Source organism: Alligator mississippiensis, chromosome 4 (genome assembly GCF_030867095.1).
Source record: "Alligator mississippiensis isolate rAllMis1 chromosome 4, rAllMis1, whole genome shotgun sequence".
Taxonomy (NCBI): domain Eukaryota; kingdom Metazoa; phylum Chordata; order Crocodylia; family Alligatoridae; genus Alligator; species Alligator mississippiensis.
Window position 1 is genome coordinate 23,380,023 of NC_081827.1, and position 12,696 is coordinate 23,392,718.

General features: G+C 40.7%; 1 protein-coding gene across 2 annotated transcripts in view; it reads right to left on the reverse strand.

The window, feature by feature from the left end:
• Positions 1–1,811: 1,811 nt before the first annotated feature.
• Positions 1,812–12,696, reverse strand: part of PHTF2 (putative homeodomain transcription factor 2) — a 154,165-nt gene continuing 143,280 nt past the window's right edge. For both annotated transcript variants that reach the window (XM_019487502.2, XM_014606494.3), the window contains exons 17-18: positions 6,710–6,835; positions 1,812–4,314 (exon numbers count right to left, since the gene is read on the reverse strand). In XM_019487502.2, the coding sequence (XP_019343047.1) occupies positions 4,294–4,314; positions 6,710–6,835 (147 nt within the window). In that variant the 3' untranslated portion in view covers positions 1,812–4,293. The remainder of the gene's footprint in view (positions 4,315–6,709; positions 6,836–12,696) is intronic.

Below are 12,696 nucleotides of genomic sequence, written 5' to 3' on the forward strand. Positions count from 1 at the left end.
AGAAGTCTGGGGATTTAGTTTATGTAAAGATATCTGTGTTAAGATGCCCATCATCTAAAGTAAAACTAATTAAAATTGGATTTATTTATTTTTAGAGGAAGTGAGAAATTTTCTGATGAAACAGTTTTCTTTTGGAAAATACTGATGTGATCAAATTAAACATTTCAAAGAACATATCAATTTTGCTTATATTATCAAATATTTAAGTATTTTTTTCAAATAGGTCAAAGTGAATTGGTTTGAGTCCACTTTTGACTTTTAAATTATTTAAACTATGAATGTATTTTGTAATCAAATACAATATATAGCCAATATAACTTAAAAAAAATACTTGGGCCTTACTGAGAAAAATATTGAATGTTTTGATTAGTGTGGCAGGGCACGGTTGGTGCCTGCCACTTTAAGAGCTGAGCCAAGCAGCCAGCAGGTGCTTGATTGCAGCGGTCATTTTAGATCTCTGTCCGCCAGGCAGAAACATCGCTTGCCTGCAAGGCTGCATGCAACATCCGGGAGGTAAGGGCAAGAGCTGTAGGGGATGGTTTGGAGGCTCCTGGTCCTGGGCATAATCTAAAACTGCACCCTGCCGGGAGTGGGTGGCCTGGTGGGGCTCTCAGTGGCGCGAGAGCCCCCAGGAAATACCAGGCCAGTTACCACCCCAGTAAGAGGCAGATGGGGCACCTTAACCCCTATCTCCCACAACTTTGTGGGTATAAAGTGGGGCCAGGCACAGCTGTAGCCACCTGAGCCCTGGGAGGGTGTAAGACCCAGAAGGGACCAGGCATGACTACGGCCACCTGAGCCCCACTGGGGAGGGAAGCCGTGTAGCCCCAGTGAGGGGGCAGCCCCAGTGAGGGGGCAGAGATGTGGAGCCCCAGTGAAGGGGAAACTAGAGGGCTGGAAGCCCAGTATGTCTGAGTGTACAGAGTTACCTCGGAAGGGGCCACAGAAAGCTTAGACCCGGTCAGGTAACTGGCTGGCCACTATCCCGGTGAAGCTCATGGGAGAGGCCCAAAAAATGGTATGTCTGCCAACTAAAGTATGAGCTAGCTGAAGTCTATGGCCAAAAGGCCCGCTCCAAGGGAGAGCAAGGTGGTATAAGTTGTCGAGGCATGAAAGACACCCTGTGAGAGGGAGTAGAGTGTGAGAGGCCCTAGTGTGCGAGAGGCCCTAGTGAGAGGAGGGCAATATGAATGTGCATGCATCTGAGGCCTGACAATGAGGGCTAAGCTTGGTCCGACTGTAAGCTGGGGACATTGTCATCTGGAGGCCACCTGCAAAGCCTGGGCTGCAGTGTACGGGAAGAATGGAGCCACAGATAACACCTCCTGGCATCAAGGAAAGAATAGGCAGCCTCCTGCCTAATTAACAGCCTAATTAGATATCATCAAGGCATGGCAGACGAGACAGGTGGGTGGTATGCCCAGAGGCAGGTGGAGGAAACTAGCTAGTCAGGGAGACCCACTTTGCCACAATTAAACTTATATTTTTGTAACCTACGTTTTCAGTAACAAAGCTTTTTGTTGATACAACAAATCATTCTGCATCTGATAAAGCCAATTTTTAACAAGAATCTGCCTTGAGTATATTTATGTTCCTTTTTTCTGGGTTGAGAATTATATAATTGACAACTGCAATTCACATCTATAAACTCAAAATGATTTCTTGCTTTGACTTAGTCTTTTCTATGGTCCAGGACTTGGCTATTTTCAGTAGAATAATGGTCATCTTACACTTTTAAAGCTTCATATATTTGGATTTAAATTTATAGAAGTACTGCACATATTAACCGAAAGACACAGTTCATTGCACAGTTTTATACCATCAGTCATCGAGTGCTTTATTCCGAGCCTGATCACACTTTCAGTTACAAAACATGTGGCAAAAATAACAGTTAACACACAAGATCTGCCTTATTTCTACTTACCTCTATTTTTGTACTGGCATTTCCATATTAAGGGATGGAAAATATTTCTCTCATGTCTTGTCTTTTATTATTGATATACCTAAAGGCAGCAATTAATTCAATACGTTTCATCAGCTTTCACTTAATTTTACAGACCCCCATTTTATACTATCAAAGCTGCCACTATTAGTGCAACAATCCAGCATACTGCTAGTTGCCGAGGTATATGTGGTTACAAACTAACTTCCACCTTCAACCCAAACTGTTATTTTTATTTATTTTTTTACTGAAAGCAATATATTCAGCCCCTAAAATTCTTTAAAATATTTTAATTCTGAAATAAATATGGTCTTTTATTTTTATTTTGTAATAGTGACAGGCTGTGAAAACCAAGAACCTTGTCTTTTACCACCTACACAACTCCTGCTGTATTTTTTTTCTTAAAATATATTCTGTGCAAAATTAAGTTTTGTGTAGGTCTGTACCTTATTTTGGAAAAAAATTATAAAATATACTTAATTCCTAAAAACAATCCCAACATCAGACAACATAGAGGAAGAAGAAACAGATCAGATGCAGCCAAATTTTTCACAAGAAACTAAATATAGTATGTTCTTAAAGCTCCAGTAATACATTCCTTCAAAAAGAAAAAACCAGAATGCACTTTGGTCATTATTAAACATTAGTACAGAGGCAAATAAAATACAAAATGCTTGTTTGTGTTGCTTTATATATAAAAAATAATTTTATACCACACAAGTTTAAGTTATATTATCTCAAATGATTAACAATTCTGAAAATTGCTACGTACTGTGTAATGTCTGACTTCTTAATTTTTTTGCAAAATTATTGTTCTTTCTATTCTTTTCCAGCCTAAAGCAGACAATTTTTAGAAAGTTACTCAAATATATTCCCTTAAAAGCAATACATCAAGTGTGTTCACAGAGGATGGAGTTAGGTTTTACAATGTCATTTAAGTGAAATATTATGTAGTAGCTTAAATTAACAGTCCTTTTTTAAAGGACAAATTTCTAGTTTTCTGATTCCCAGGAACTGAGCCAGAATTGAGCTAATGTAAAAAAGGAATATCAAAATGTCTCTCCTTCAAGCATCATCAGGATTTACAATGGAGACCTGGCAATCTCAATAAAAACACAGGAAGAAGAGTGTTTGTGGTGCTAATGGTAGCATCATTTAATTTTTTAATTGCCTAATAAGCTTTGATGGATTTTGTAAATTATATTCTTTTAGGTGGTATGGGCATAATAACCCCATCCAAACAGATAAGACTTGCATCGTACCCTTACCCTTTTCTGGGCTTTTGTTTTGCTTTGTTTTCCATTCTTAAACTTACATGTGGTATAAACAGCATATACTATAGTGTACTATGGGAGAATATTTATCTTACTCTTCATCATACATTATGTGCCTTCTTCAATAAACAGGGTTTCTCCACTCAGGGAAAAAGTCTAAATACTTAGCCTGCAAAGGTAATACATATTGCACCACAGTCCACCATAATATAGTCAATTTACTATATATAAAGGTCCTTATTAAAAGTAATAATAAAAAGTGCACATATTGAGCATGCACAGTCAGAGCTGTGCAAACAGCCCAGTGTTTCAAATAAATACAATAGTTAATTTTATCAAAATATCTTACAGCATGGTAACCATTTACAATTATTGCTCTAATAAAATTGTTATCAAAGAGCACTTATTGACCTGTTTTCTAATACTTGACTAATACCCAAGGGTGTCTGAATTGCAGCTTAATTTAGATCCTGGAATCACCCAAAAATATTAGGAAACCAGCTCAGTTTTAGTATCAATGTAAAGTATTTTCCCTACTACCTGTCATTCTATATTGTCAGTACTTTTCTCTGTAAGTCACATTCTCTGTCACAACCACCTACTGATTTTATGATTACTGATAAACAATTAGTGCAAAATGAAATGCTCTATGCAACTTTAGAAAAATTTAAGGTAAAGTAAGGTGACTTCAGTACAGCATTATTGTAACTAAACATTACAAAATACAAAAGCTAAGCATTGGCTTCGGCTTTAACAACAGACATAGTAATTTAGTGTGACCAATTTACCAGGATCTCAAGTATGTAGATAGCAGTTCTCTTACCCTTTCAATAGCTGAGCATAATAATGCTTGAAAATAAAATACAAATATCAACTAGTACATAAAAAACAGTGAGAAAATAAAATAAATATAAAGATTGCACAAGACAGTCAGATGTAAACACTTCAATTTTCCAAACTACATCCTTGAAGAGGCCATAGCTTCTGAAACCCAGTTACAGTGACTGCTGTGAGGCAGTTTAGTCAATCAATGCACTTTTCTAGAAGACTGTGCTACTTAATCGTCTTCGAGTATTGTCATGATTTGATCTTCCAGAGCTGAAAAAGTTTAAGCAGCAATTAATGTTTATTTTACACAAATGTTCTATTAAATACTAAAGTTACAATTGCCCCAGTGCTGTTCTCTGAGGCTAGGGACAGACATTACATATAAACTGGTTTAAGTGATCAGAAACTGGTTTAAACCTGTAACAGAACAGATGTTCAGTGCACAAAGATCAGTTTGAAAATGGCTGAAATCGTTTGAGATGCACTTGGTTGGATGTAGTATCAGTCTTAATTGATTTGGGTCAAACTGGTTTATGCAATGTCTGTCTCAGATCCCTTGCTGGTTTGAGATAAACCAGACTCCCACAGCATCCTGGCATGCTCTCTGGGCTGGACGGGGCTCTGCTCCACAGAAGGGTTGGTCCCTCCCCTCTGCTCCCTGGCTGCAGCTCCAGCAGAGACTGCGAGCTGCTCCCCTGCTAAGCAGGAATTCCCCCCTCCCCTCTGCCTTGCTGAGAGGTCTGTGTATTAGCTAGCAGACCACATGCTGGCTACAGTCCGTGCTGAATCAATAGGCAGAATAAACAGGTAGCAGGTAATGTTCCTCTGTTGTTTTCTTAATGGAGTGATAAAGACCAAGTTAGGGGTGAGAAACACTGTGTTATCAATTCCCTGCTGGACTACTCAGAGTCTTGCCAGGGCCTGGCCATGCCCCCCCCCTCAGCTCAGTGCTGTGGAAGGGAAGAAAGAGCTGCTCTAGCACCCCCAAGCTTCTCGCCTGAGTTGCTGCAGGCATGTGCCTACACGTCTGGGATGTCTGTGCAGTTGCAAGTGATCTAGCCTAGCCAGGTTAGACTAACCTGCAAAGATTGAAATAATTCAGGCTCAGGCTTTTTGAAGGTCTATCCCTAACCAGGGTGTGCGCCACACAAGGCATATCACTGTATCAAAGCCATACAGCAGAGGTGTCAGGATCTGACCATGGAGTCCTATCATCCAGCCCATGGTGCTGCCTTGTATTGGCCCTGCACCCTGTATGCAACATGTACTGGGCCCCATCTCTGTGCACGCACTCATAACTGACCCCACATGCTGCTTATGGCACCTGTGCTGGACCAGCCTTGTGCGCTGCCTCCAGCACATACGGGCAATCTGTGAGCTCAGTCTGGCTGGTGGACCAGCCCCCTATCTAGTCTGTGGGGCCAGATGAGTTTGATACACCTGATGTACAGAATCATTTACATTCCTCTATCTGTGACAAAACTCCCCATAAGTGTCTATGTAAAAAAATGAAGTGGCTAATTATCAGGACTAGAAGACTCCTACTGCTCCCTACGCCATGTATTTGGAAGTTCACTTGCCAGTCTGGAACCTAAACTGTGAGAGCAATGATCAGCTCATTTCCCAAGTCATGACTGATAAAATATCCTGCATTCTAGTACGACATCATGCTCAATATGGGACAAAAGAGTGGGATGGTGTTTTTTATCATGCTTTAAAAATAGTAAACAAATACAGGGCCATAGGACAGAAGTAAGTTCTTAAATCAGATGTGGGCCCTATAGAAAAAAATGAAATAAATTCACTGAACCTATAGTAGCCTGTCTCCTCAATGAAGCCATAAAGTTGGAAGAATGTAATGTACAAGCATGTTGAAAGACATTAATAGAAAAAAAATAAATCAAAAGTCGGTATGTTACAGCCAACAAAATAAAGACCTGTTCATGTGAAATGAATGTGACTGCACTGTTTTCAAGCAATACCATATTTACTCAAATCCAAGATAAGCCCCTCCCCCCACCCCTGCTTCAATATGGGGGGAAAGGATTCTTTGTCTTAGATTCAAGTCAAGGTGGGGTTACAAAATGCTTGCTGCAGCTCCGGCTTCAGACCAGACCCAGGCTCAGGGCTGGAACTGCTGCTGCAACCACTGGTGCCTCTGGAAAGGAGCCAGAGCTGCAAATGAGGTGGGGGGTGGGAAAGAATGATGTTGTGGGCCAGGCAGCAAGGAAGACCTGCTGGAGGGGCAGGCACCAGAAGGTGTAAGCACTGCAGAGATAGGCAGGGGGCAAGTGGGGGTTGGGGGAGGGATAGGTTCAGGGGGCAAAGTGTGGGAGGTGCAAGAGGTGCGGGTCAGGCTGCTTGACTCCCCTTGCTGCATGCCCCCCGCTGCTGCTTTCTCTGCTGCAGCATTGAGCAGAGACAAATTTAAAGACAACTCTCCAATAACTAGATTCTATACGTGGAAAATTACAACAAATGTATACATTTCCCATATATGGAATCTAATTATTGGGGTGTCATCTTAAAGTCATCTTGGGATTCAGGTATATATGGTATCTTTAAAAACGGGTTACAGGGCACATACAAGCTGAACAGTGCAACATTACACGTATTCTGGACGAACATTCCAAACTGAAATACAGAACACTTAGCAAGTAATCACCTTTAGATTAAATCCAAGCAAGTCACTGATGACACCCGAAACAGCAGACAGGATAACAACCTGGGTGATGTTATAAAGCAGTGGATTCATTGTAAGCCCATATAACCTGAAGGGATTGTCCAACTCCTGGTAATGGAAAATATTTATGTAATTAGATAGAAATTATGCAAAAGCAATTTTTTAATGTCAGGAAATAAGTTACTAATAGAGCTAGTAAAGTATTTCATACCACCCTTTATAGCAATACATTAAACAGAATTGTGATAATAAAGGTTCCTGGTTTTCTCTGTTTCAAAAATGCAAATTCTCCAATAAAGATCACAAATTCTCCGATAAAAATACACAAAATCTGTGTTTTTTCCATGATTAAAATGAAACTCCACTCTATATATAGGTATCAGTTGAACAATGTTTTATTGATATATTAACAATTTTAAAGCAATTCAGAAGCCTACTAGTGCCATTTATGGATAAAATAAAATCCATATACCTATGAATTTTAGTGTTTGATTTTGGTTTTTTATCATGAAAAATCAGAGTCTCCCCTGCCCCCTTCACTCACCAGGACACGAGTCTAGCTCTGGATCTCCCTCCATCCCCCACCACACTGCTTTGTGGTGCTGAGCAACCCTGATATGTCGGTACCCTGACCATGCCATTGCCCCTCATTCCTGACCTGCAGGCCCCCAGCCCTGCTGGTGCCCCTCACTCCCCACAACCATAGCCCCCTAGCCCTGCTGGTGCCCCTCACTTCCCACCCACAGACCCCTGCCTCTCCCAGCTGCCAGGGCTAAGGGGCCAGAGACCCAGGTCCGCAGTCCCCTGCCCCTGGCAGTGATGCCTGAGCCTCAGCTGCTGTGGTAGAATGGAGCACTGCTCCCCCTCCCACACAAGCAGCATGGCAGGAACAGAGTCCATCAGGGCAGGTGCAGACTGCCTGCTGCAGGCCTGGGGCTTCCTGCCCTGCTGCCCTTGCCTCAGGGTCTCCACAGCCCAGTGGGCAGGACCCGGTGCAGCAGGGCACAGTGGGGCCACGTGGGGAAGCTCGTTGCCACCGCTGGGAGCTCCATGCTACGATGGTGAGGAGCCCCCTGCCCACAACCCTGTCCCACTCTTTGCCTGTGCCCTGCGGCCATGCATTCGTGCCCCAGGCCCCAAGCCCCACACACCACCTGGGCTGGGCAGTAGCCCCAGCCCTGCCCATCTCACTCCCTCCCTCCCTATGGGGACCTCAATCTCCCTCCCCCTCACCAGACTTACCTGAGGGAGCTACTCTCCAGGCTGTCTGGTAGCCATATGCATATGTGTGCATGCACATATGCACATGGTGCCCCCTGCCTGACCGCCCTCCTCCCACTCCCCATAGGCCCTTGCTGGCTGGAACTCTGCTAGTGTGCAAGGGGAAACCCACCATTTCCCATGTTTTTCTCCTTTAAATGACAAAATCTGGGTTTCTCCTGAAAATGCAGAAAACCAGATTTTTCTCCTTAAATTGAGAAATTCCAGGTTTTGCCATGTTTTTCCATGACAAATTGAAAACCTGGATTCCTGGTGATAAGCAATTATGAGTTCCTTCTAGGGCTGAAAAGAGGTCATAGTATTGACATATAAGTCAGTTTAAGAAAAGAACTGCTGACAACTCCAGTCGATCAATCAACTGGCTTAATGCCAAACCCTGTTGTAGCTCAGTACATCTGTCTGAAAAGGATTTTGAAATTAGTGGTATAAGAAAACCACATAGACCATGCTTTCAGTAGAAAAAGAATGATTTGTAGTGAAATGGGCAAGATCAGAGAAACATTTTGAGACGGGCTGTTTTATTAAAACCATTTTAAAAATAGAGCTAAACGAAACCCATTATCTGATACTTTTTCATTCTAATGGAAAAATAGGGCTATTAGCACCAAAAGCTGACATGTAATGAAAACCCAGAGCTATTAGCACTAAGTGTTGAAATGTAGTGATGTTAACCAATAAAGTGTAATGTATCAGTGTTTAGATGCAGCAGCCCTATCAATTCTGTCAAAGGGTTAATATAACAGTTCTTATTTTTAGGACAAATATAGTATTGAATATATTAGTTCAGTGCGTTATGGAAAGAGCATCTTTCCAGGCAGAAAGATTTATCTTTTTAGTGCAAGAAGAAACCAGATCAAGAAATAAATTAAAATGTCAAATCAACCCAGGCAAATGCAGAACAAACAGTTGTAATACTTCACATTATACTTTTCACCGTAAGTAATTGTTAGATGTGTGAGTAACTGTTAGATTGTTAGACACTGAGTCCTGAAGTTAGTCAATTATTTTCCAGTAAAATTACATTATTCAGGAGACGATGACTTACAACTGTCTGTAATGGCGAGTTATTTATATATCATCAGCGCCTCTCAATAATTTAATAATATACAATTATTATTAGTACAATTTAATAATATAATTTACTGCTTGTATAACTTCTAGTGAGCTATAAATTATTTGTATTTGGATTCTCAAGGTCACAGCCCAGACAGGAGAGCCACTATGCTATATGCTAGATATACCTAGAACAGATAAAAATTTTAAAAGACAAGACAGGCAAAATGTACAAGGGAAAGGAAACACGACTGTCTTTACTACATAACTTATAAAGGGGCCCTACTGGCAAAAAGTATCCTAGACCTTGTGGTATGCAAGCATTAAAAGCTCATAAATAGATTACCTGCTTCCTGCATGGTCATGTGTTTTTGACTGCATCTTTTACTGAATATTTGCTGAACTACACAATTCAGTAACCTACAGTAAAGTCTTCTAGCTGCAGATTAAAGGGGTCTCTACTAAAGCTATTTTATGCAAAGTGACTATGGCTGCATACAAACATTCAAATAACCTAGGAGAACTCTCCCAGGTTTACTCTCAGGAGAGAGTTAACACTCCCCAGAGAAACAACTCTCCCAGAAAAAACAATATCTGTACGATGCCTCTGTAATTATACAGTGCTTGCAGATGTGGAATCCCCACCCCCACCCCCCTCTAAAATGGTGCTTTACTTTAAACTCAGTGTGCTGAGCCCAGTACATGCCCAGAAGTAGCACATTAGTTGTATCTGGCTTTCCCAATTGCTGTATAAACTGGATGCTTTAGTGGGGCTTTAAGTGCTTTTATCCAATAGCTGATTGAATCAGCTATTGGATAAAAATGCCAAAAAGTCCTGTTGAAGCACCCAATCTATATAGGCACTGCAGAGCCGGGTTGAAGCAACTTGCTGCTGCTTCCAGTAAAGCGCATTTTTGAGGGGTTTTTCCACATCTGGCAGCACCCACTGACAAAATTCTCTCTCACCTAATAATTTCCCTAAGCAAGCCTGGAGAATACTACACTAGAAGATCTACTCAATAACCTCTAGAGGCAGGAACATGAATTTACTTCTCCAGGCATCAGCTCCTAGCCTTTCAGAATTATTTTGGCACCCAAACTTTCAGAGAAAGCCCTCAAAGCTAAGAAAACAGGCAGTGAAACTATGAGAAATAGAGGGAAGGAACAGTGGTATAAGGCTGATTTTCTTATAAAGTACTTAACAGAGAAATCAAAATTGGTCTGTTTAGATACAGTGACTCCTCACCAGCCTGCCTCCAATTAATGGGAATTAGCAACCAATAGAGATAGTGAGAAGGAAGATGTTTAAAGGTGCTGGTAATTATTTAATAGTTTGAACTCTGTTACATGGTAGAATCTAAATATAAAAAACAGCAAATGGGAGTCTGTGCCCTAAGCAGTGTCTACAAAAGGTTGCCACAACTTTATAGCTCTAAGTGAATTAAAAGAGGCACAGTTGGTAGATTTTAAGATCTTTTTATATGAGCTCTATACTTTTTTTGGCCCAAGTTTGTCAAGTGGCGCAAGCAGCAATTTAAGGAAGCTATTTATTTTTTTTAATATAATATTGAAAAACTACCTAGGTTAATCTATAATTTGTACTTTAGGTACTTCATGATCCTTTGTGTAGGCGTACAGTACCAGACTTTCAGAAAAAAACTATTTGATTAAAGGAGAATGTGAGAGGCCTCTTTCTTTCAAGTGGAATAAAACAAAGATGAGCAATCTCTTGATTTAGATGTAATGATGTATACTGCTTTGGTGTTGATGTAAGAAATAAACAAAGCATGACCTTGTCTAAAAAAAATAGTGAGGTGTTTAAAAAAAAAAGACTTTTCATTTGCAGATTCTTCTCACAGTAATTTTAACAACAACAATGCAGATAGGAAATTTAACAAGTGATTCAAAAGAGACCTCCAAATGAAAGCTTGAGGGACCAAATTCAAGCTCTATTTAGCTGCTAGAGCTGACAAGTTTGACTAGCTAGAGGTTAAACTGCCAATTTCCTTTCTAATCAATCAGGTGCTGAGTTCTCTGTCCCAAATCCCCTTAGCAGGGCCTGAAGACTACCACAAAAGATGGTTTCTAACTATCTTGTTGCGGCCAAGCTGGTTGCTGTTTCTGCAGAAGGAAAAAAATCCCTCCTATTACTCAAGGAAAACAGCTAACACCACAAAAGGCATAAAATTAAAATTACTTCTCTGAATGTAGAATTAGTTCCTGAAGTACATGAATGTCAGAGGAAGGCACACCTTTGCCCAGAAACAGATATGTGTAACAACAAGGAACAAGTGTCTTGAAGAGGAGATTAGGGAGGGCTGAGGACTAAAAATTACTGGCTTCACTCAGTCCCTCTAGACTTTGCTACCATTCCAGGAGAAGGAAGGGATCAGGCTAACTGAATGGAAACACACCCATTCTCTATACCTGGGGACCTCTATGTTTGAAGAAACTATCTGTTGAACTGGCATGCACGAAGATTCATTCAAAGGGAAAATATTATTGAAGATTTCAGGGTTCACCTATCGTACTTGTGGCTGGACGGTCATTCTGCTGAACTCATCCACGTGGGATAGGGCACCAAGAGTCTGCCTAAACAGCTCGTATAAGATGGGATGACAAGTTGTTATATTCTCTCTGAATCACTGGAGTAGCAAAGAAAAAATTCTAACACTTCTCCCCCGAAAGAGCCCTTTAATCTAACAAGGACATGCAAAATGAGAATCAACAGCTGGAACTTGAAGCCAAACAAATCCAAATTAGAGACAAGACAGATTTTCTTTTTAACATAGAAAGGATGATTAATCACTGGAACAAACTAGCAAGAATAAAGGGGTTGTGACATTTTTCAGTCAAGATGGATGCTTTTCTGGAAGGTATGCTTAATCAAATACAAGTTATTGGGCTATACTGACTGTACAAGGTGACATTTAATGGCCTGTGATATACAGGAGCCATGCTAGATCATCTAATAGTCTTTTATGACTTTAATACCTATAAATCTAAGAAAGTGACAACTGTTGAATTCACCAGTCCTATTTGAGGAGGTAGGTAGTCACCCTGGCTTATCTACAGGATCACACATTTTAAGAGAAGTTTAAAACAACTGAATGCTCTACCCATGAAGACAGACAAAGATTGCAATTTAGGTTTGAAGCCTGAGAAAAGACTTGCTTAAAGTTATCACATGTTAAAAGGTAAGCACCATTCAAACACCCTGAGAATTCAAGCAAGCAGCAAGGTCAAAGACTGATCCTTGATTTCCCAAATGAACAGATCAGGAGGTCAGAAGTCTTGTATGCAGATGATCTCATTGCATACAATATTTGGAACTGTACAGTTGTTTCAAATACAATGCCCATCTGGATTGCTGTCTTGTATTTAGGAGGGGTTTGGTTTTGGTGTGCTTGAAGAAAGGAAAACACAAACATTGCAAAGGTCAAGAATCAACCTTCCCTCTCCAAGTAAATCAGATTCTGAAAAGAACAAGAGAGATACTCTCAGTGTAGGAGTTATGGATAATCTTGGAGCACTGGCAACCTTGGAAAAAGCCAGCCTGGCAATTAGAGCAAATAAATCTTAAATCAGGGATCACTCAAAGTGAAAAATATGGATACACCTCTCCCAAAGGGCAG